General features: G+C 35.1%; 3 protein-coding genes across 4 annotated transcripts; all 3 read left to right on the top strand.

Moving 5' to 3' along the window:
- Positions 1 to 210: 210 nt before the first annotated feature.
- On the top strand, positions 211 to 3,297 carry LOC105631085 (uncharacterized). 2 transcript variants are annotated; one of them, XM_089720949.1, is made up of 4 exons: positions 211 to 652; positions 1,432 to 2,082; positions 2,164 to 2,904; positions 3,019 to 3,297. In XM_089720949.1, the coding sequence occupies exons 2-4, from the start codon at positions 1,471 to 1,473 to the stop codon at positions 3,103 to 3,105; spliced, it is 1,440 nt and encodes a 479-aa protein (XP_089577075.1). In that variant the 5' UTR covers positions 211 to 652; positions 1,432 to 1,470; the 3' UTR covers positions 3,106 to 3,297. The 2 variants fall into 2 exon arrangements, with proteins under 2 accessions (XP_089577075.1, XP_089577076.1); XM_089720950.1 differs by lacking the exon at positions 211 to 652 and adding an exon at positions 994 to 1,068.
- A 1,450-nt stretch (positions 3,298 to 4,747) lies between these two features.
- LOC105631056 (neutral ceramidase 1) lies at positions 4,748 to 10,675 on the top strand. The gene is made up of 10 exons (XM_012213053.4): positions 4,748 to 4,958; positions 5,187 to 5,566; positions 5,783 to 5,991; positions 6,907 to 7,251; positions 7,467 to 7,731; positions 7,817 to 8,087; positions 8,199 to 8,324; positions 8,565 to 8,628; positions 9,334 to 9,500; positions 9,971 to 10,675. Exons 2-10 carry the CDS (start codon positions 5,244 to 5,246, stop codon positions 10,517 to 10,519), a joined length of 2,319 nt encoding a protein of 772 aa, XP_012068443.1. The 5' UTR covers positions 4,748 to 4,958; positions 5,187 to 5,243; the 3' UTR covers positions 10,520 to 10,675.
- An 849-nt stretch (positions 10,676 to 11,524) lies between these two features.
- Positions 11,525 to 18,711, top strand: ENOC (cytosolic enolase). The gene is made up of 13 exons (XM_012213042.4): positions 11,525 to 11,847; positions 11,952 to 12,106; positions 12,341 to 12,515; positions 13,248 to 13,319; positions 13,421 to 13,537; positions 14,399 to 14,479; positions 15,152 to 15,228; positions 15,546 to 15,649; positions 15,938 to 16,036; positions 16,166 to 16,251; positions 16,346 to 16,432; positions 16,773 to 16,970; positions 18,362 to 18,711. Exons 1-13 carry the CDS (start codon positions 11,743 to 11,745, stop codon positions 18,428 to 18,430), a joined length of 1,425 nt encoding a protein of 474 aa, XP_012068432.1. The 5' UTR covers positions 11,525 to 11,742; the 3' UTR covers positions 18,431 to 18,711.
- Positions 18,712 to 19,549: the final 838 nt, after the last annotated feature.

Below are 19,549 nucleotides of genomic sequence, written 5' to 3'. Positions count from 1 at the left end.
TATCTTTTTTTACCACTTGGTTCCAAATTGAGTTACCTTAATGGAATGCTCACTCTTACGAATTAGGTGATTCGGTTCCTAATAAAGGAATCCAAATACGGGTGGTTAGAAAAAAAAGACATACGAGAGTTATAACATGTTTGCAATATATATATTTTTTTTTTGGTAGAAAAAAAAAGGCAAAAGCTTTGATATAAAGCCTATGGTAGACTACTCCCATAACTTCGCGAGGAAGCAAGGAGGGACAAGCAAGAAGATCGTTAACACCCATTGGAAGATTACTCGCATAGCAAGCAAGCCAATATGCGCACATATTCGTTTCTCTATAAATTTGAGAAACCAGACCAAAAGCAAACTCCTCGAGAAGATACTTGATAGAAATCACTAGCGGTTGAAAACTTACAGGAACAGAAACTTCGCCTCTGATCAATCTCACAACAAACTCAATTTTGCATTCCAGAAAAAGAGAAGCAAGACCATATCTTTTAGCCAAGTTCAACTCTTCATGAACAACCCACAGCTCCGCCGTTGGGATAGAGAGAGCACACACCCAAATTTGCAGCAAACCCATTAACCCAATGAGAAGAAGCATCTCTGTCAAGCACGCAAATCACATCTTCCAATGAATTCATTTGCAAGGCATAATTAAAAGGTTACTATACTTACCATTCTATTGGCTTAGTATTAGGAAATTAATTACCTCTTAAACTAAATTTAAGATTAATAATTCGTGGCTTGATAGTATCAAACTAAATTTTTTATGGCTTGATAGTATTTTCAATTCTCTCTCGTAATCTTTTCATATCATCGATTGTGCTATTTCCAAAGATGACTTCATACCGTTGATTCTCTCAAATCAACGGCTGGGATACAACATGAGAGGATTCCAAGAGTCGAGTCAGGCATACATATATATATATATATATATATATATATATATATCTGCACTTTCTTCTGAATGTAGGCAATAAAAAGTTTATATATACACAGTTCTTTACTCTTGTTGGAACGTATCTGCTTAAAACTTGCAGTAAGTGGATTTCTGACACTCAAGAATACCAATTTGAGGTATAACATCTCAACTTATTTAGCTTATACACCATTAAATAATGATCAAAAAGGCCAACCAATGATTTTTTTTTTTGTTGTATTTTCTGTTAGTCTTTCTGTTTGCCATTGTTTTCTAATATTATGGATTGGGATGAACTTTATTTCTGTGAGTTTTCTCCACGAATCATATACGTATTTCTTTTGTTTTTTTTTAAAAAGAACTTCTTTTACGATTAATTAATCAGGAGCTGCCAGTTAGCATTTTGAGCACTTGTTATCTAGGGCAACTTTTCTAAAACCTATATATGTTCCTTCCAAAAAGAAAAAACTTGCTTTAGCAGGAGATTTATCTGTTGATGATAGTGGTTTTTTTAATTGCAGATTCCAAACTGTGTGGATTAATAATATCTGAACCAAAAAATGTCTATAAAGTTAAAGGCATTAGTTGACAAGGCGAACAACAGAGTGATATTTGCTGAATCTGATGAGGATTTCGCTGATGTTCTCTTCAGTTTTTTGACAATGCCTATTGGAACCATCGTCAGGCTCACAAATAATCGGCCACCAATCACAGCGATAGGTTGTATGAACAACTTGTATGCAAGTGTTGAAAAACTTGATGCCCAACGTTTCAGAACTGAAGCATGTAAGACAATGCTGCTACGCCCTAAAAATGGGTCTGCAACTCAGTATAAGGACTTGAAACTGAAAATTGATAGGGAGTCTGCAACCTATTTTTACTGTGGGGACTTCAGTTGCATAAGCTCTAAGTGTAAGTTACTGAGTCAGTACGCAGGTAGCTATTGTGATTGCGGAAGGGCCATGAACTCTTCAATCGAAGTAAATACTATTGGATCAAAGGATTCAATAGATAGAACAGCTTTTGCTAAAGAATTTACTCGGTTTTTAATAAGCGACGAGTTACAGGTGATACCTTCGTCAACTGCTGCAAGCTTTTCTTTGATTTCCAAGCTTGGAATCATGGATATGAGTTCCACCGAGGAGAGAGTCTTTAGTATTGGATTCGATGAGGTAACTAATAGAACTGATGATTTAATTTGTTAAAGATTGACTAGTTTGACAACAATTCATGGCTTTGTTTTTTTCTTTCAGGTTTTGAATTTGCTGAAAAGCTTATTTGTATCAAACTTTCCTTTAACAGAAACTTTCTTGAGGCCTAAAGAATTACCTGATTTTAGCAAGAAAACTTTTCAAGCGAGTTCAATAATTAAGCACCAACTTATTAGGGAAAATGCACGAAAAGAAAATGTGAAGATGTGTGCAAGGCTATTTCTCAGCAAATCCAAGAAAAGGGTGTGCTATGCAGAAGTTGGTGATGATTTTGTTGATTTACTCTTTAGTTTCCTTACCATTCCTCTTGGGTTTATAATGAAAGAAATGAATGGTGCTCATTCAAAAGGGTGCATAGACTATTTATATAAAAGTATTATGGATCTTGATAGTGAGAAATACTTCAAAACAAATGGCCATAAAGAGATTTTACTTAGTCCCAAGATTGCTCCTGATTGTGGCTATGAGAACCAGCTTCTAGGGGTGAAGGAAGTTGCCCAACCGCTCTGCTACTTCAAAATGAATAGTGGGTGGTCTGTTGTGATTTATTTGGATAAACCTACTAGCAATACAAGCATTGCCTTAAGAGTAAAGGATCCAAAATCAACATACAAGAGCGGTAAAACTGGCGGAGCATTTGTGATGGGACCTGCTATGTTCACAGTAACAGATGATCTGATTGTAACACCCATATCCCCAATTTCGGGTCTGTCTGTTTTAAACAAATTGAATATACCTTTCAATGACATTGAAGAGCTGAATGTCCATGTCGGGAATGAGGAGGTGAGTGACACCCCTGCCCTATTTTTAACAGCAAGGTTGCAACTTTAGTTACCTATAATTACTATATACTAGTATTTTTCTTTCTGTGATCTGGGAACTTGTTTGGTATTGCAGGCTTCTCGACTACTGGTAGCTTCTTTTATGTCTGAATCTGCTCTAACTGAGACCTTTCTCCAGAAAAAGATAAAAGAAGAATGCTAATGGCATGTTTACTGTATTACAGGATTTGTTAGTCGTAAAGTAAGAATTTGTGTTTTTACTTATGGTTTTTTTGTAATCGACTATGTTATGGAGGGTTTCAGTATTGTATTGGTGATGAGTTTGCCTACTTTGATCTATATATTTTAGTAAAACTTTGCTTTTTGTTGTTTATATATAAGTTTATTCATTTTACGCCTCAGTTCTTTAAACGACAATGTTAGTTTGCTTGAATTACTTATATGCTGGTTAAATTTCAGTTCTTTAAACGACTAATTCGTACAATTAAAATAAGCTCAAAGATCCCTCAAAACTCATAAACTTCAGAGTCTATAACAACGACAAGCCTCTCGTGTTTCCTTCTCCCTGTTCTTTTTCAAAGATTTAAAGTAAACAGTATTAGAACTCAGTTCTGTTTTAGTTTGAAAAGACCTGGTATTAATTCAACTACATAGATATATACAAATTTAAGGTTGAAAGTGAAAGGCCTTGTTGTCAAATATCAACACTCAACGCATCGTCGCCTTGACGATTTGGAAATGGTGGATATGATCGTCATTGTCTGATACTGCTTGTCATAAAAAGTTCACAGTAAAATTCTTTCTGCGATCTTGGAACAGATTAAATTACAACTTGTTATCTTCTCTTTTTCTGTGATCAACGCGTTTTTGCACATTGGCCCACAACAATTTCCTTGACGTTTCTTCTACCTTGTACATTCTTGGAATTAAGCCAAGCTTCTGTTGTCTGAAAGAAACAAAGACAAAACAATGGACAAACTTCATTTTATACAGCTCAAATTGAGTGTTTATGTTGAAGAAAAAATGCAGAATAAGATTACTAAAATATACTTTGGATTTTCTTTTTTTCTGGTAAATTATTTGAATATAATTTTGATCACTTGCATGCAGTGTTGAATGTGAACAAGTACGATGGTAAATTTTGACTTTGATCTTAATAAGACAAAGTATATCTTGATGAAATTAATTATTTAATCACATGGTATTTAATGTATATAAATTATTTGAATTATATTAATTAATAAAATACTTAAAATAGTGTGACATTCAACATTAGCGTACATGCTATATACAAAAATGATAAATTACTAAATTTGCATAGGATTAGCTAGATTGATTTCACATTTATATTCTTATTATGCAAAAGTAAATTAAATGATTCTTGAAAATGTGGATTTAATTATTGTATTTCCTTTTAATCTAATCCTTTATTCATAAAAAAAAAAAATAATGTGCTTCAAAAAAATCCTCTAATATCAGTTTGTGATTGCTTGTGAATTATAATTTTTAAAAATATAGCAAATAGCATATGAATTATAAATTCGAATTTTTATTTTTTTATTCTAAATTGTAAATTCAAGACAGCTCACGTTAGAAAGGAAAACGTACGTTAGAAAGGAAAACGTGAACATGTTTATCGCATGATTATGTTTTTCATTAGTACTACATAAAACACAATACAATACTACAGCTTTTGCCTTGGTTGGAAATAATTTAGGATAATTTTCTATAATTAATACTCATTAAAACATAATTTCGGGATCAATGAAACGACATGTAAATAATATTTTAAATTAAATTAAACCCAAAAAGTCGTAGCCGTCTTCCTTTCTCAGCAACCCAACTAAATTCACATTTTTTCTCTTTGACTCTTTTAAGAACCGTAGGTAGCCTCTCTGTCACTCTTTCTCTTGCAATAACCATTTTTATCTCTCTCTCTCTCTCTTTATAATCATCAGTTCTGTTTTGATTTCATCAGACACACAGCCTTTCAAAATTCTGTTTCTATTCATAAAGTTGAGAAGAAAAATACATTGATTCCATTTGGTCTCTCAGGTGCGAATTTTTCTTGCTTCTCAATCTCATTTTCTATGTTCATGTATACCCAATTCAAATTTATGATTCATTAAGCTTCCCTGAGTTAGAATATGGTTATTTATTATACATCCAGTTCGATTGAGTTAGGATATGGTGAAATGAGAATTGAGCTAGTTATTGTGTGTGATTTGTTTTGTTATGGATAATAGTTTTATTTAATCGGGTAGTTGTCTGTTTTTGTTTCAGGGAAATGAGAAGAATGGATTGAGCAGTTATCTGTTGTTTCTTGTTTGTGGAGTGGAGATGGAGTTGTTTTCGCCATTTAATGTTGTTTGTTGGTTGTGGGTCTCTCTAGTCCTGTTGCTGGTGAATAGTGGAGTAGTATTTTCTGATTCCAAGTATTTGGTTGGACTTGGAAGCTATGATATTACAGGACCTGCTGCTGATGTTAATATGATGGGATATGCTAACATAGAGCAGATTGCTTCTGGAGTTCACTTTAGGTTGCGGGCTCGATCTTTTATCGTGGCGGAGCCACAGGGGAACCGGGTAGTATTTGTGAATCTGGATGCTTGTATGGCCTCACAGCTTGTGGTTATTAAAGTAATGGAGAGGTTGAAGGCAAGGTAATTCTCATTTACGCATATTGTGGAATAACTTGTGTTGTAATCTTTCAGTGTATACAAGAATAAAGTTTGTTTGAAAGAGTAAAGGACTTTCATTTTGAAGCAAAATTTCACAGCATTTTTTATATGGAAGATTGATTTAATAGGGAAGTGTGTTCTGTTATCTGCTTTGTAAACCCATTCTTGGAAAGTGACGTTATGTGAATAATATGGCAGGTATGGGGATCTCTATACTGAAAAGAATGTTGCTATTAGTGGTATTCACACCCATGCTGGTCCAGGGGGATATCTGCAGTACGTTGTGTATATTGTAACATCTCTTGGATTTGTGCGTCAATCATTTGATGTTCTTGTAGATGGCATTGAGAAGAGCATAATACAAGCTCATGAGAATCTTCGTCCCGGATCAATTTTTGTGAATAAGGGTAAGCAAGAAAGCTTTTTCTACTGCTGTACTATTCTGTTGTGTGTAAAAAAGGTCAAATATTACCATTTTCTGATTTATGATTGCATTTTTTTTCCCAATGGATGAAAAGAATGTTCATAATAAAAGGGCAGAAAAGAAGTGCTCTCGTGGTGTGTGAATTAGTTTTCTGGAATTTGCATCAATTTTTCAAGTGTATGAACTCATTGATTTTAATGCATTTTTCTTTTTGAAATCAAAGATCTAGTTTGTTGAGCTTTAAGAGCTTTTTCTTTCAAATGATGTCATGCCAGTGATACACAATATACTGCACATACATCATATTATGCATCCATGTCCCTTTCTGTTCTGAGATTGGACTGATCTGCCAACTGTTGCATAAGGTATAAACCGTAGGCCAGTTATATGGAAAGATAAAAAAAGGCTTTAATTTTTTTTTCACTTCTAGAAAATTGATAACCTTCAACTAAGGTTGACTCAATTCTCTAAATATTCAAAGCTATTTTCTCAACACTGGATTTGAAACTGTTAAGGAACGTTAGAATACTAGTTGTATATGGAGTAGTTAGATCCTAATTAGTTTGTATATATATTTGTCTCCCTATTGATGAAATATATGAACAATAATATTTTCCTCTAATTACAGAAACAATTGTTGATCTTCTCCTATTGTTGCCTTTGTCATTGTACCATGTTCCCTTTGCACCTTGAATATATGTTCCTATGCAGAAGGTTGTAATTCCTTGCTTCCTCTTTCTTGTGTTTTGCTTTCCTTATTCTTCTTTGTTGAACAGTAGCCAGAGCTTTCATGTAATAATGTGGCAACTTTTTTTCTTTTTAGATTTGGTCTGGTAGGGATCAGATTATGGTTGTAAATAATCTCATAAAGGTTTTGGTTTTTCCTGAATATTGACAGGAGAGCTTTTAGATGCTGGTGTAAATCGCAGTCCAAGTGCATATCTTAATAATCCTACAGAGGAGCGTAACAAATACAAATATGATGTTGACAAAGAAATGACTCTTTTAAAGTTTGTTGATGATGAGTGGGGTCCAGTGGGTAGCTTCAATTGGTTTGCTACTCATGGAACTTCCATGAGTCGTACAAACTCTTTGATTAGTGGAGATAACAAGGGTGCTGCTGCACGATTTATGGAGGACTGGTTTGACAAGAAGAGTGTTGGAAGCCCATATTCTGACGAAACTATAGCCGATGGACTCCCTAGAAGAGTCTCAAATATAATTCCACATCTACGTAATAATCGTAAGTCACTATGTTTCCATCTTGATTAAGGTATTGCAATTCATGTCCTGTAATCATGTCTGCATACTTTCTAGTTTAACAACTGTAGGAGCGAATTTGAAGGATTTGAATTATTTGCTATAGCTCCAACTCTAAACTCTATCACTCATTGAGATATGTTTTGAGAGAGAGAAGTACGTCCTTGCATTTACTTGTTGACATATGTCCCTTTGTAGACCATGAGCTCCTAGAGCTTGCTGCATCCTTCCAGTCTCCTCCTGGCAGGCCAGCAACCAAAATTCTGAGTGTTGCAAGACGTGTCAGAAGTATTCTTAGGCAGGCTGAAAAACCTGGATTTGTATCTGCATTTTGTCAATCCAACTGTGGTGATGTTAGCCCCAATGTGCTTGGAGCCTTTTGTATAGACACTGGGCTACCTTGTGACTTCAATCACAGTACCTGTGGTGGGAAGAATGAGTTATGCTATGGCCGAGGACCAGGGTATTTAATCATCTGCTTTCTGGTGCTTTTGATGGACAAGTTGCTTTAACCTGTTACAATACTAAATTGTACCTTAACCTGACAGTTATCCTGATGAGTTTGAAAGTACACGTATTATTGGGGAGAGGCAATTCAGAAAAGCTGTGGAACTTTTTAACAAAGCATCTGAGGAACTGAATGGGAAGGTTGACTTTCGTCACACTTACCTAGACTTCTCCCAGCTTGAAGTGACACTTCCTAAACCAGGGGGAGTTTCTGAGGCAGTGAAAACTTGTCCTGCTGCAATGGGGTTTGCGTTTGCTGCAGGAACAACAGATGGGCCTGGTGCTTTTGATTTTAAGCAAGGAGATGACAAGGTAATTGGCTGCTGTTGTCTTAATGTTTATCAAATTTTCCTATTCTCTTTATCTCATGTATCAGTGTCTAAAGTTTTGCATGATTGACTTTGGTATGCTATTATTTATCAGGGAAATGCCTTCTGGAGGTTGGTTCGTAACTTCTTGAAAACACCAGGCAAGGAACAGGTTGATTGTCAGCATCCAAAGCCCATCTTACTTGATACCGGTGAAATGAAGGAACCATATGATTGGGCAGTAAGTTTCTTGCTCATACAAGTTTTGTGTGTCAGTAATACAATTTTCGAAACACAATCACATTGTATCCTCTCCCAAATTTTGGCCATTATAAACTCAAGATAACTAGCTTTCTACTAGTGATACTCTTTTGGTAACTGGTATTGTGGTTTTAGCTACCAACATTCAGTCTTTTTGATGTTAACCTATAGAAACTTTCAGACTTTCTAAGAGCAATTTGTTTGGTCATGAATTATGCAGCCCTCAATACTTCCAATCCAGATCCTCAGGTTGGGCCAGCTAGTCATTCTTAGTGTTCCAGGAGGTATGAGCTTCCTTATTCTCTCTTTGCCAGCAGGTTTAATGCCATCATTAGTAGATTAATAGTTTCATCGTTGTAAAGAAACTAACCTCTCAATTCGCATGCGATCAGAAACTATTAATGTTTGATAATCATAGATTGGAAAACAAAATCACTTGTTTTCACTAACTAGAGGAGTTTAGTCTTTGACAGACTGGGATGCACAAGAGGTCAACCTGAGCACATTCCCTTTTGTGCCATGAAGAAATGTCCTTCTCACTGGTGAAACATAACTTGTCCATTTAACTGGAATATATCCGTTTATGATGGGCTGAATACAAGACATTTTTGTTGGAAACCAAATTTGACTGCATAATTATCTATTGACAGCACAAGCATTAGATATTGTAGAATATATGTCAGTTGAATATTATATCAGGATTCTCCAGCTTTCATGCTGAATCCAGACATGCCCTAGCCAGGCAAACTGGGGCTGAACACACCAGGTTTAGGCTCTCAACTCTATCAGCAGTCCAACCAATGAACCGATATTTGCAATAACATTTAAACTAAAATTAAAAGATAATGTTCTGTTTAATCTGTTTTGACTTGGAGGGAATTAACTGGTGGATATTAATGTTCTGATGAAATTGCTTTCAAGTTGATAGATTTTGTTTGCTCAGTCAATATGTTTCTCTTAGTTCATGAATTGTACATATCTTTGAACAGAATTTTCTACTATGGCTGGGAGGCGTCTTCGAGATGCTGTGAAGGCAGTGCTCACAAGTGGAAACAAAGAATTTAATAACAACATTCATGTTGTTATAGCTGGATTGACTAATACATACTCACAGTATGTTACCACATTCGAGGAGTATGAAGTGCAGAGATATGAAGTAAGTAAATGCTTTGGATACTAAATTACTTAACCAAGCCATAACCCCAAGCTAGTTTGGTAAATAAATATTTTAAATAATGCAGAAACATATGAAAGTTCATAGTAAATGAGAAAATTGGGTAAATTTGATTTTATACTTCAGGTATGGTACACCAAACTGCATGAACTCACAAAAACGACTCGGCATTTAAAATTTTATGACTGGTTAGGTTACTCGCATAGGAAAATGTCTCATAACCAAACTAGCTTTCCTGCTGGTTCTGTAATGGAAGTTTTTGGAGACTGTCGAATGCCAACCTTAAAATTTGGCACTGCATGGTGTGAACGCATGCTGCTCCATGCAGCTTTGCAATGGATTATGATGGGGATAATTGTGAGCCTTAACTCGGCAGTGATGACTTTTGTTTTATTGCTTCTACTTTTAGCTCTATTAAGTTCTTATTCTCATAAACATGAGACGTTTCTCAGGGTGCATCCACTCTATTTGGTCCACACACACTTAGTGCATATATCCAGGAGTTCACGAAGCTCGCAAGCAGCCTTATCAGTGGTCAAACTTTGCAGCCTGGTCCACAACCCCCTGATCTCCTAAATAGGCAACTAAGCTTACTTACACCAGTTGTGCTGGATGCAACCCCTCCTGGTGTAAATTTTGGTGATTGCAGCTCTGATGTTCCAAAGAATTCTACCTTCAAGAGAGGTGACACGGTGACGGTTGTTTTCTGGTCAGCATGCCCCAGGAATGACCTCATGACTGAAGGTACATTTGCCCTTGTGGAGATCCTTGAGGGAAAGGATACATGGGTACCTGCTTATGACGATGATGATTTCTGCCTCCGGTTTAAATGGTCGAGACCTTCAAGACTAAGTGCACGCAGTCAGGCAACAATGGAGTGGAGGATCCCTCAGTCTGCTACTCCTGGTGTCTACAGAATAAGACATTTTGGTGCTGCAAAGAGCCTTCTGGGTTCGATCCGCCATTTTACTGGCTCATCTAGTGCTTTTGTTGTAGTATGATTGTACTTATTCTGATACTGTAATCACACTGTCTCTGTCTTGTATTTGTTTTGAACTGCAGATTATGTAATAGGGAAAATTTTACGATTTTATCCTTGTATTTTACCATAATATATAACCTTGTCCTAATTTTAGAAATACATAGTTTTTTCCTTATTCTTTGCTTCCATTACACTGTTTATGTTAATTTCTTGTATTTTCTCTACTAAAAAATTAGTATTTTGTCTTCGTATTTTATAAATATAAACTGATATCCTTATATATTTTGTCTTTACATTTTGTTAAACTTAACTAATATGTTCATGCATTTGAAAGTATAAAAATATTGGCAGAAGGATAAGGCAAAAAATAGGGGACAAAATTATGTATTTCAAAAATGAGAGTACAGAGTAATGTATTTTGACAAAATACAAGGTTAAAATATTAATTTTTCCATATGATATCAGGTAATTAGTGGTTAGCATGGTAAAGCACCTGTTTTCAATGATCTCCAAATTCTAACCTTGGACTTGGGAAACCATTGTTCTGCTCATAGCAAAACTTCAATACTTGCAGAAGGCATCAACTTTGATTATGCATATGTTTTGCAACTACGGCAGCTCATCTAAATAACTATAGTGGCAACAAGTTTACCAATTTAATTTGATCTTCAATTTGTACATTATTAAAACTTCACAAGTAAGCATCATTACTTGATTTTAATTGAAAGAAATTCTTAGAATATCATACTTTACTAATATAACTAAATAATAAAAATTTATAAGATCGGAGGTTTAAAATCTGGAATCATCACCATTGAAAGTTACTTGACTGAGCGCATAAAAATTTACAAGGTTAGAGGTTTAAATTTTGGAATTATCATAAAATCTGATATTGTTAGCGTTAAAAAGAATTTCATTTGCCATAAGAGTCATGCATGGTTGCATATGCTGAAAAAAGAAAAAGAATCTGCATATATATGCTTTGGTAGCAGGACTTGAACCTAAACGACGCCGTTTGATGCCGCAGAACCAAAATTAATTACAGGCTTTGGTCTCGCCTAAACTCCGAGCTCAAAATTTCAAGACTGCCTCAGTAGAACAAAAATTTTCTCAAAGAAATCGTTTCAGATTTGTCTTTCACCAACATTTTCCCGTCAAATCTCTTCCTTTTTCTCTTTGTACCCCGTACTAATTCGATCACCGAAGAAAGAACCGAAATAGAAGAATAAGAAGAATAGAGAAATGTCAGTGCAGGAGTATCTAGACAGGCACATGCTTTCTCGGAAAATCGAGGAGGCCGTCAATGCCGCCGTTAGGGCCAAAACTCCCGATCCCGTTCTCTTCATCGTATTTTTCTTTCTCTCTTTCTCTATCGTTTTGTTTTATGCGTCTTTTTTTTTCCTCGGGAACCAAACAGAGAACTTACTCTGATGCCTCAATTAATCTTTCAGTCTAATCACATGAGAAAAGCGGTTCCTTCTGTTATAACGAAGATACGAGCTAGACAGATCCTTGATAGCAGAGGGATTCCAACTGTTGAAGTTGACTTGTATACTAACAAAGGCATGTTTCGTGCTTCTGCTCCTAGCGGGGATGTTACTGGCATGTAAGTGTAATTTCTTCTCTTTTAGTTCAACTTTAGAATTCGAGGTTTTTAATTTCTAGAATCTAACATTTTTTATCTCACAATTAGATCATTTAGTTTAGGAATAGGGAAATGTAGTAATTGATTTCTTTTTGCATGTTTCAATAGTTTGTGGCAGTGAAATTAGATAATGGAACATACAATAGGAGAAATCGTTATGGATTTTTGGTAAATTACTGCTATTATGAGTTATAGGTATGAAGCTGTTGAACTGCGTGATGGGGACAAGGGAACATATCTTGGGAATGGTGTGACAAGAGCTGTTAAGAATATTAATGAGAAAATCTCTGAAGCATTAGTTGGGATGGATCCAACACTTCAATCTCAGATTGATCAGGCAATGATTGACTTAGATAAAACTGAAAAGAAGGTAATTGTTCTCCCCATTTTTGCTGCAATTAATTTATCAATAAAACTTCAAGCCCTGTGTGTGTTTTGGTTTGTCATGTTTATCTGTGAAGATTGCACTTTAAGCTTTTAGTAGACAGGAGAGGTGTGCAAGCCCAAAATACTGTGATTCGAGGTTGACTAGATACTTGTTTAATTTTGTTTTGATGAATATTTTATTTGAAGGTTATTCCTCATTAGCAAAGCATGAGAGTTCTAGTATCCAAACAACCTTGAGGTCATTGATGCATGGGATGATAGTTCAATAAAGGATCAATCCTTGTGATTCATACTTCTGTTAATCATCTCAATCTAATCATTCTGGTATAATCTATAATCATCTTTTTGTTCCATTTAGGCTAGCTTTTGAGGTAGGTATCTGCATAATAGAATCTGAAATCACTCTATGCCTTGTGCAAATTGATAATGGGCAATATTCTATCAGCATACCTATTTTGGTATTCTTATTAGTGGTTTTGTTGTATGCTTGTTTCATAATTGCTTAATCTTGTGCAACTTTCTGAGATATTCTACTCTCCAGAACTGCATATAGATTTTCTGATGGCCTGTGTATTGGCAATTTGACATTGTTATCGTTGAAGATGCTACCTTAGTTTTGTGTTTTACAATTGCATTGCTAAAGTGACTGTACTCCACTTCCTGCATTGCTTATATCATTTGAGGCATTCCATTTCTTACGTGAAGTCAATCTCAGGGTGATCTTGGAGCAAATGCTATTTTAGCTGTATCAATTGCTGCGTGCAAAGCTGGAGCTGCTGAAAAGGAGGCAAGAATTAATTCTTTCTCATCTTGGACACTCAATTGTTTGATGCAATTTAGACAGTAGAAATATCTGCGCTTAATTTGAACTTTTTGTGTAAATATCAGGTTCCACTTTACAAACACATTGCTGATCTTTCCGGCAAAACCAGCCTGACTCTTCCTGTCCCTTCCTTCACCGTCATAAGTGGTGGTAAACATGCTGGGAATAATCTAGCAATTCAGGCATGCTCCATTCTAAGTTAATCCGCAAATACATGCACTCAACCATTTGTTGTTGTTTAAACAATTCTCAGTAAGCGCATGCCACCTCCACAGCAAGTTATTATTAATGGCTCTAAATGGAAATCTTGTTTGGAAATTGCCTTTTTAGATTTGGGAGTTGCCACAATTAGGATTGATTAGACATGGACGTTGGAATAACAGATTTTACTGAGTTTGTAATTAACTTTTTTGTTTCTTTCTGCATTTTGGAAAGGGATAAATTAGTTTATAGTCATAAGAATCCGTTTTCATATGTATGCTCCAGAGAATTGCTTTAAGAATCCATTTATATGCCTACATGAATTTAATCTAGTAGTGTCTAATAGTTTTTTCTTATAGTTCATTATGAATATGTGTTTTCTCATCACTATCACATGGTAAGTTTAGGAATATTCCTGTAACTTGTTTTGTCAAATCTGTCCTAAAAATAATTTGTCTTTGTATTGAGCAGACTAGGTATGGCAGAAACTTGAAGCTCTTTCATAATCTAGCCTCTCATATAATGCATGGGGATAATGCAGAAGACATGCTTTTGTCATATATATATATATATATATATATCGATAAAATAATAATTCCAGCACTTAGATCATTGGCACAGATTTGATTCACTCATTTTTTCCTAGATGCTTAAAAAAAAAAAAGGGTCAAGTGTAATGTGAATTCTACTATATATTTCACTATTATAACATCAACATGCCCCTTCATAAAAATTGCTGTTATTCTTGTTGTCGCTATAGCAATTTAGATTCTTAGCATCTGAAACTTTATCATACTTTTATTTTCAACTTAGTTAAAAAAATTCATTTAAAATATTATCAGGAAATTACGATTCTCCCAGTTGGTGCAAATAGGTTTGCTGAGGCACTGCAAATGGGCTCGGAGACATATCATCACTTAAAGGTGATTTATTTACTTGATACTAATTGCCTTAGGAATTTTAGTTGTCAATAGCTTATGGTCTTTTACCTGGCTTTGTTTCAGGTTCTATTTATATCAATGGTCTGGTTTTATGTCTGTCATTTTATGTTTATAGAGATTTTTTTTTTCCCGTTTTGCTTCTTTCATCCCCAAATCACTAAACCTTGACTTTAAAAGTGGTCACATTAGCGATTAACAATCAAGGCAATATTGATGGCTGGTTTTGAGACATACCATCTGGATGTTCTCTAATAAGCAAGAGAATCACCTATGACCTTTGCAATTGCAAGGGTGTTTTTGGCTTAATGCTTCTGTTCCACTTGCATGGATTCTGTATAAATGTGAATATTTGGTGAACATTAATGAAAACTTGTTATTATCTTAGAAATAAATAGGAAGGTTCCTTCAGGGATTACAATTGTTAGATGACTTTGACCTACAATTTTTCCTTATACATGGTGTTACTTTGTTTAAATAGTCAACCTAATAGTAAGCTTGATGCTGATATTCTTTCCTTCATTGTCTTAATAGTGGATAAATATGATTATTCTGTGAGGTACTCGATGAGCTTGTCTGTTAATGAGAATATTGATTTTATTTTTCTTTCATTTCCACTCATCCATTGATTGTTATTTCTGTTATTAAATAGGACAGGCTGTTATTACAGAAAAGTATGGTGAACTTGGATGTAATGTTGGCGAAGATGGTGGTTTTGCTCCAAACATCTCCAGGCAAGCATTTCTTACACCAGTCTTGATGGTCCTATTTTCAACTTAGCCCCCCAAAATTTAATTTCTTAGCATAAGAATGATGGAAAAAGGAAGTGTCTTCAGTAAAAGCATATTTGTGCATAAAACATTTCTTAAAAATTATTTTTAAGAAAAGAGCATGCTGCATTCATAAATCTCAGAAAGTGACTATACCTTGTCTTCAGAGTAGTTACAATCAGCTGTTCTCACTTCTGGCCTTGAAAGAGGATTATTATTTCTTCAATAATCAATTTTTCTTCTTTCTTTTTTAATTTTATTATATGCTGTCTCATTCGCAGTGTTCAAGAAGGCTTGGATCTTGTTAAAGAGGCCATCAACAGAACAGGGTATAGCGATAGAATAAAGATAGCAATTGATGTTGCTGCTACTGCTTTCTGTATAGGTAATCAGTTCCCCCATTTAAAATGATCTTGCAGCAATCGTAGCATAAATGGGAACTAAAATGTCTCAGCTGTCATTCTTAATATGTATGCTTGACATTTTTGGTTGTTCAATAACCATTGTTATTCAGATGTGAATTTGATATGAAAAAATTGTTTAAGGCTCTGAAACTACTACCTTTTCCGTCTCTGTTGCTTGGCTATTGTTTCTGCACAATTATCAGCTGGATTTTCCTTTGTGCACAAATAATGCTCACTAATAGCTCATGTCCCTCTACCCATAAGTATAGGTACCAAGTATGATTTGGACTTCAAATCTCCTAATAGGTCAGGGCAAAATTTCAAGTCAGGAGATGATATGATTGAGATGTACAAAGAACTATGTAACGGTATATGACTCTGTTTTGCATTCTTTGATCTTTCTGTTGGCTTTCTTTTTTTTCTAATGAACTTAATGGATCTCTTTTTGGTATCTTAGAGTTCTAATGAACTTAATGAATCTCTTTTTGGTATCTTAGAGTACCCAATTGTTTCAATTGAAGATCCATTTGACAAGGAGGATTGGGAACATATCAAGTATTTCTCAAGCCTTGGACTCTGTCAGGTTGCTCTGAACATCAATCAGTTACAAGCACTCAGAAATTTTTAGGGTTTATAAGCATATGCTCAAATGTGAATTGAGGGAGAATGGTTTGCAGGTGGTAGGGGATCGCTTATTAATGTCAAATCCAAAACGTATTGAGAGAGCAATCAATGAGTCCACTTGTAATGCTCTTCTCCTCAAGGTATGCAGCTAACCTTTAGAGCATTGGGCCCGCTTAGCCCTTCAATTAAGCTGTTTTTGACAATAAAATATTATGCAGCGGTCAATGGGGTCCTAAAACCTACCAAAAAATGCTTCAATTTTAGCTTTGAATTTTGGATCCCTTTTGATTTGTTAAAAATTAGGGATTTCTGTATTTTATGCTGAATTATAATGAAAGCTTCAAAATGGAAGTAAGAGCAATTGATTATGCCTAAATAAAGAATTCTTTTGTGCTGAGGATAATAGCATGAAACAGATTTGCAAATTGCATGGTCCAGAATTCTCCAACTGACAATCTACTTTCTTCGTTTTAAATTCAGATAAACCAGATTGGGACAGTAACAGAGGCCTTGGAAGTAGTGAAACTGGCAAAGGATGCCCACTGGGGAGTAGTGGCTTCTCATAGATCTGGGGAAACAGATGATTCTTTCATAGCTGATTTATCTGTTGGGCTGGCCACTGGTCAGATCAAAGCAGGTGCTCCATGCAGAGGAGAGCGACTAGCAAAATATAACCAGGTTCACTTCTCATTCACACTTTTCATTTTGTATTTGGTGGATGAACTTGTCGATATTTGGTATTGAGGCCATTAGTACATTATATCCACCATAATTTATTTGAACTGTTTCACCATACTGTCTAGTATGTGGGTAACTGATTTCTACTTATCATCACCTTTAAGATTGATCTCAGAACGGCTTAACATCTCATATAATAATTCTAATATGATACTATGTTAAGTGGAGCCTAAATTTCATACATCATGCTTGTTCCAAGGTAGGAATTTAGTTGGTGCTTGTGTATTGTAATGCAAAAACAAGAATGCCAAAGTGCAGGTATATTCCTCTTCTTCATTCATGTTAGCCTTCCGAAGTGGGCTTTTGTCTTTTCTTCTCTTTCTTTCCTTTTTTTTTTTTTTTTTTTTTTTGGGGGGGGGGGGGGGGGGTGTGGTGTATCAGAGAAGTAGTGTGGTACAAATGGGCATTAGCAAATAACTTCAGTCCAAGTTTCTAATCCTGTACATGCATTATTATTGAAATATGGTGCTAGCCCAAGACATTAGAGCAGGGAAATCGCATCTGTTACTATTCTTGAGCTCCCCCCACCAAACTAGTTTTGACAGGCATTTGTAACAACAAATTGCCCATTTGCTAATAAAATATAACAGCCTGTCTGTGAAAGGAGGCAAAGGCTGGTGAATGAAAGAAGGGTGAGGAATCATGCTTCCCTTGTTTGGAAGACCTGGAGAAAACAGAGTGAATAAGCTTAGGATAGCCAGCTGGGCCCCCCCATAAAAATCTCAGATTTGGAAAGAAAAGCTCGGGAATTGAGCCTTTTAATAAGTTTTTATATGACTCGACATTTCTGTCCTTGAAGCTATCCAATTTGCTCAAATCTTTTTTTTGGTTTTTGGTTTGTAACTTTGAATTTTCTTTATCTTCAAAAATCGGCATGGTTGATAATTTATGCCAAGTTTATATTCCTATTTATGAAGTGTTCCATGGTTTCATAAATATTTTTTGCATTTTATATATGTATCTCATCTATAAAAGTTTGTTATTTTTATAAATTGAGGGGTATAATAGTAAGTTTTATTTTAATTATCTTATTTTTCCTCATTTTCTCAAACTTAAGAATTTTTTTTTTTGAAAAAAGGTTTTCCCTTCCTTTCTTCCCAAGCTTATGAATCCATTTCCAAACAAGGGAAGGAAATTAAATTTTCTCATGAACTTGTGGTTTTTGTATTCCTTTTCTTTTCCTACCCTACTCTTTTATCCAATACAGCGTAAATGTTCAATTAAATGCATCTCAAAAATGAACCAGAACCATTTATAGTGCATGAAGTTTATCGCTATTAAAGAGGAGAGCACGGCAGATATTGAATCTAATAGTCTGAACTTTCTTGCAGTTGCTTCGTATTGAGGAAGAACTCGGTGAGCAAGCAGTTTATGCTGGTGAAGATTGGAGGCTGACCTGATCTTTGTTTTCGTTCACACATTTTTTGGGATCTCCATTGCATTCCTTGAGGCATCAAAAGTAGATATCCTGGTATATTGAGCAACTTTGTGTTCTTATGTAAAGGTCTTAAGCTTCTTTTTGGCTTTGATGTGTGCTTCCGGATTCTACTATTTGATTTTTGAGAAAAATGAAGCATGTTGAAGAATGTGCAATTGAATCTGCCGGATTCCTTTGATAGAGTTACCGAGTACGATTAAATTGATAGCTCAAAGTCCATTACTTTCCAATATTTTGATTAAATGGCTCTAGCTACTATACTAGTGCAACAACTTCAATTGATTAATTGTGTATTTCAATGGAATATGATAAGTGAGATTTCGAGTAGGTGGTTACATCAGGTTCTTAGAAATTGGTATTGTTATGTGCCAATGTGGTATGTGCAGTGCCTTCATTACGACAATGCATAAATTTGCCCTTGGAGTTTACGCGATTTGCCTTGTGGTGCTCTCAAATTTACGGGGACCTATCATGACCCTGTAATTTCTCATTTCGGTAATAATTATGCTCTTCGTAAAAAAGAAATAATTTTGTAAGAGTTCAATCATAACTCTGCACTTTTACATTTTATTTTGACTAGGGATATAGTTATTATTGAAATGTGAAAGTGTATGGTTATGTTATGAGCCACACGGCAAATCTCGTAAATTTTAGGAGCAAATCTATGCATTTGGCCATTCATCTTTATATACAAGTGATCAATCGCCCCACGAAAAGGATGAACAATGTTTGGTCAGGTTGATTCAAACATTAATAACTAAAAGAAACAGAAACAATATTAGATGCAAATCATTGAATATAAGAAAGAAACGAAAACGTTATTCACATCTTATCTCAAATGTTTGTGAATGGCAAAATTCACATAAATCATATAGCATATACAGAAAATTAGATTGTATTGTATACTAACTTTTAGCCAAACCTATGGTATGCTATATAAGTTAGATTGATTAGACTGTACCAACTGTTAGGCTTGTTTTAGCCAAGCCTATGGTATGCTATAAGTTAGATTGATTAGACTTTTCTTTCATATTCGTTTCCTAGCTGCAGAGCGTAAAAGTTCATCAGCATAGAGAAACCT

Source organism: Jatropha curcas, chromosome 5, assembly GCF_041381405.1.
Source record: "Jatropha curcas cultivar XTBG-Jc1 chromosome 5, XTBG_Jcur_1.0, whole genome shotgun sequence".
NCBI lineage: Eukaryota > Viridiplantae > Streptophyta > Magnoliopsida > Malpighiales > Euphorbiaceae > Jatropha > Jatropha curcas.
Note: the sequence above shows the minus strand (reverse complement) of the source record. Positions and strands in the feature narration are given on the sequence as shown.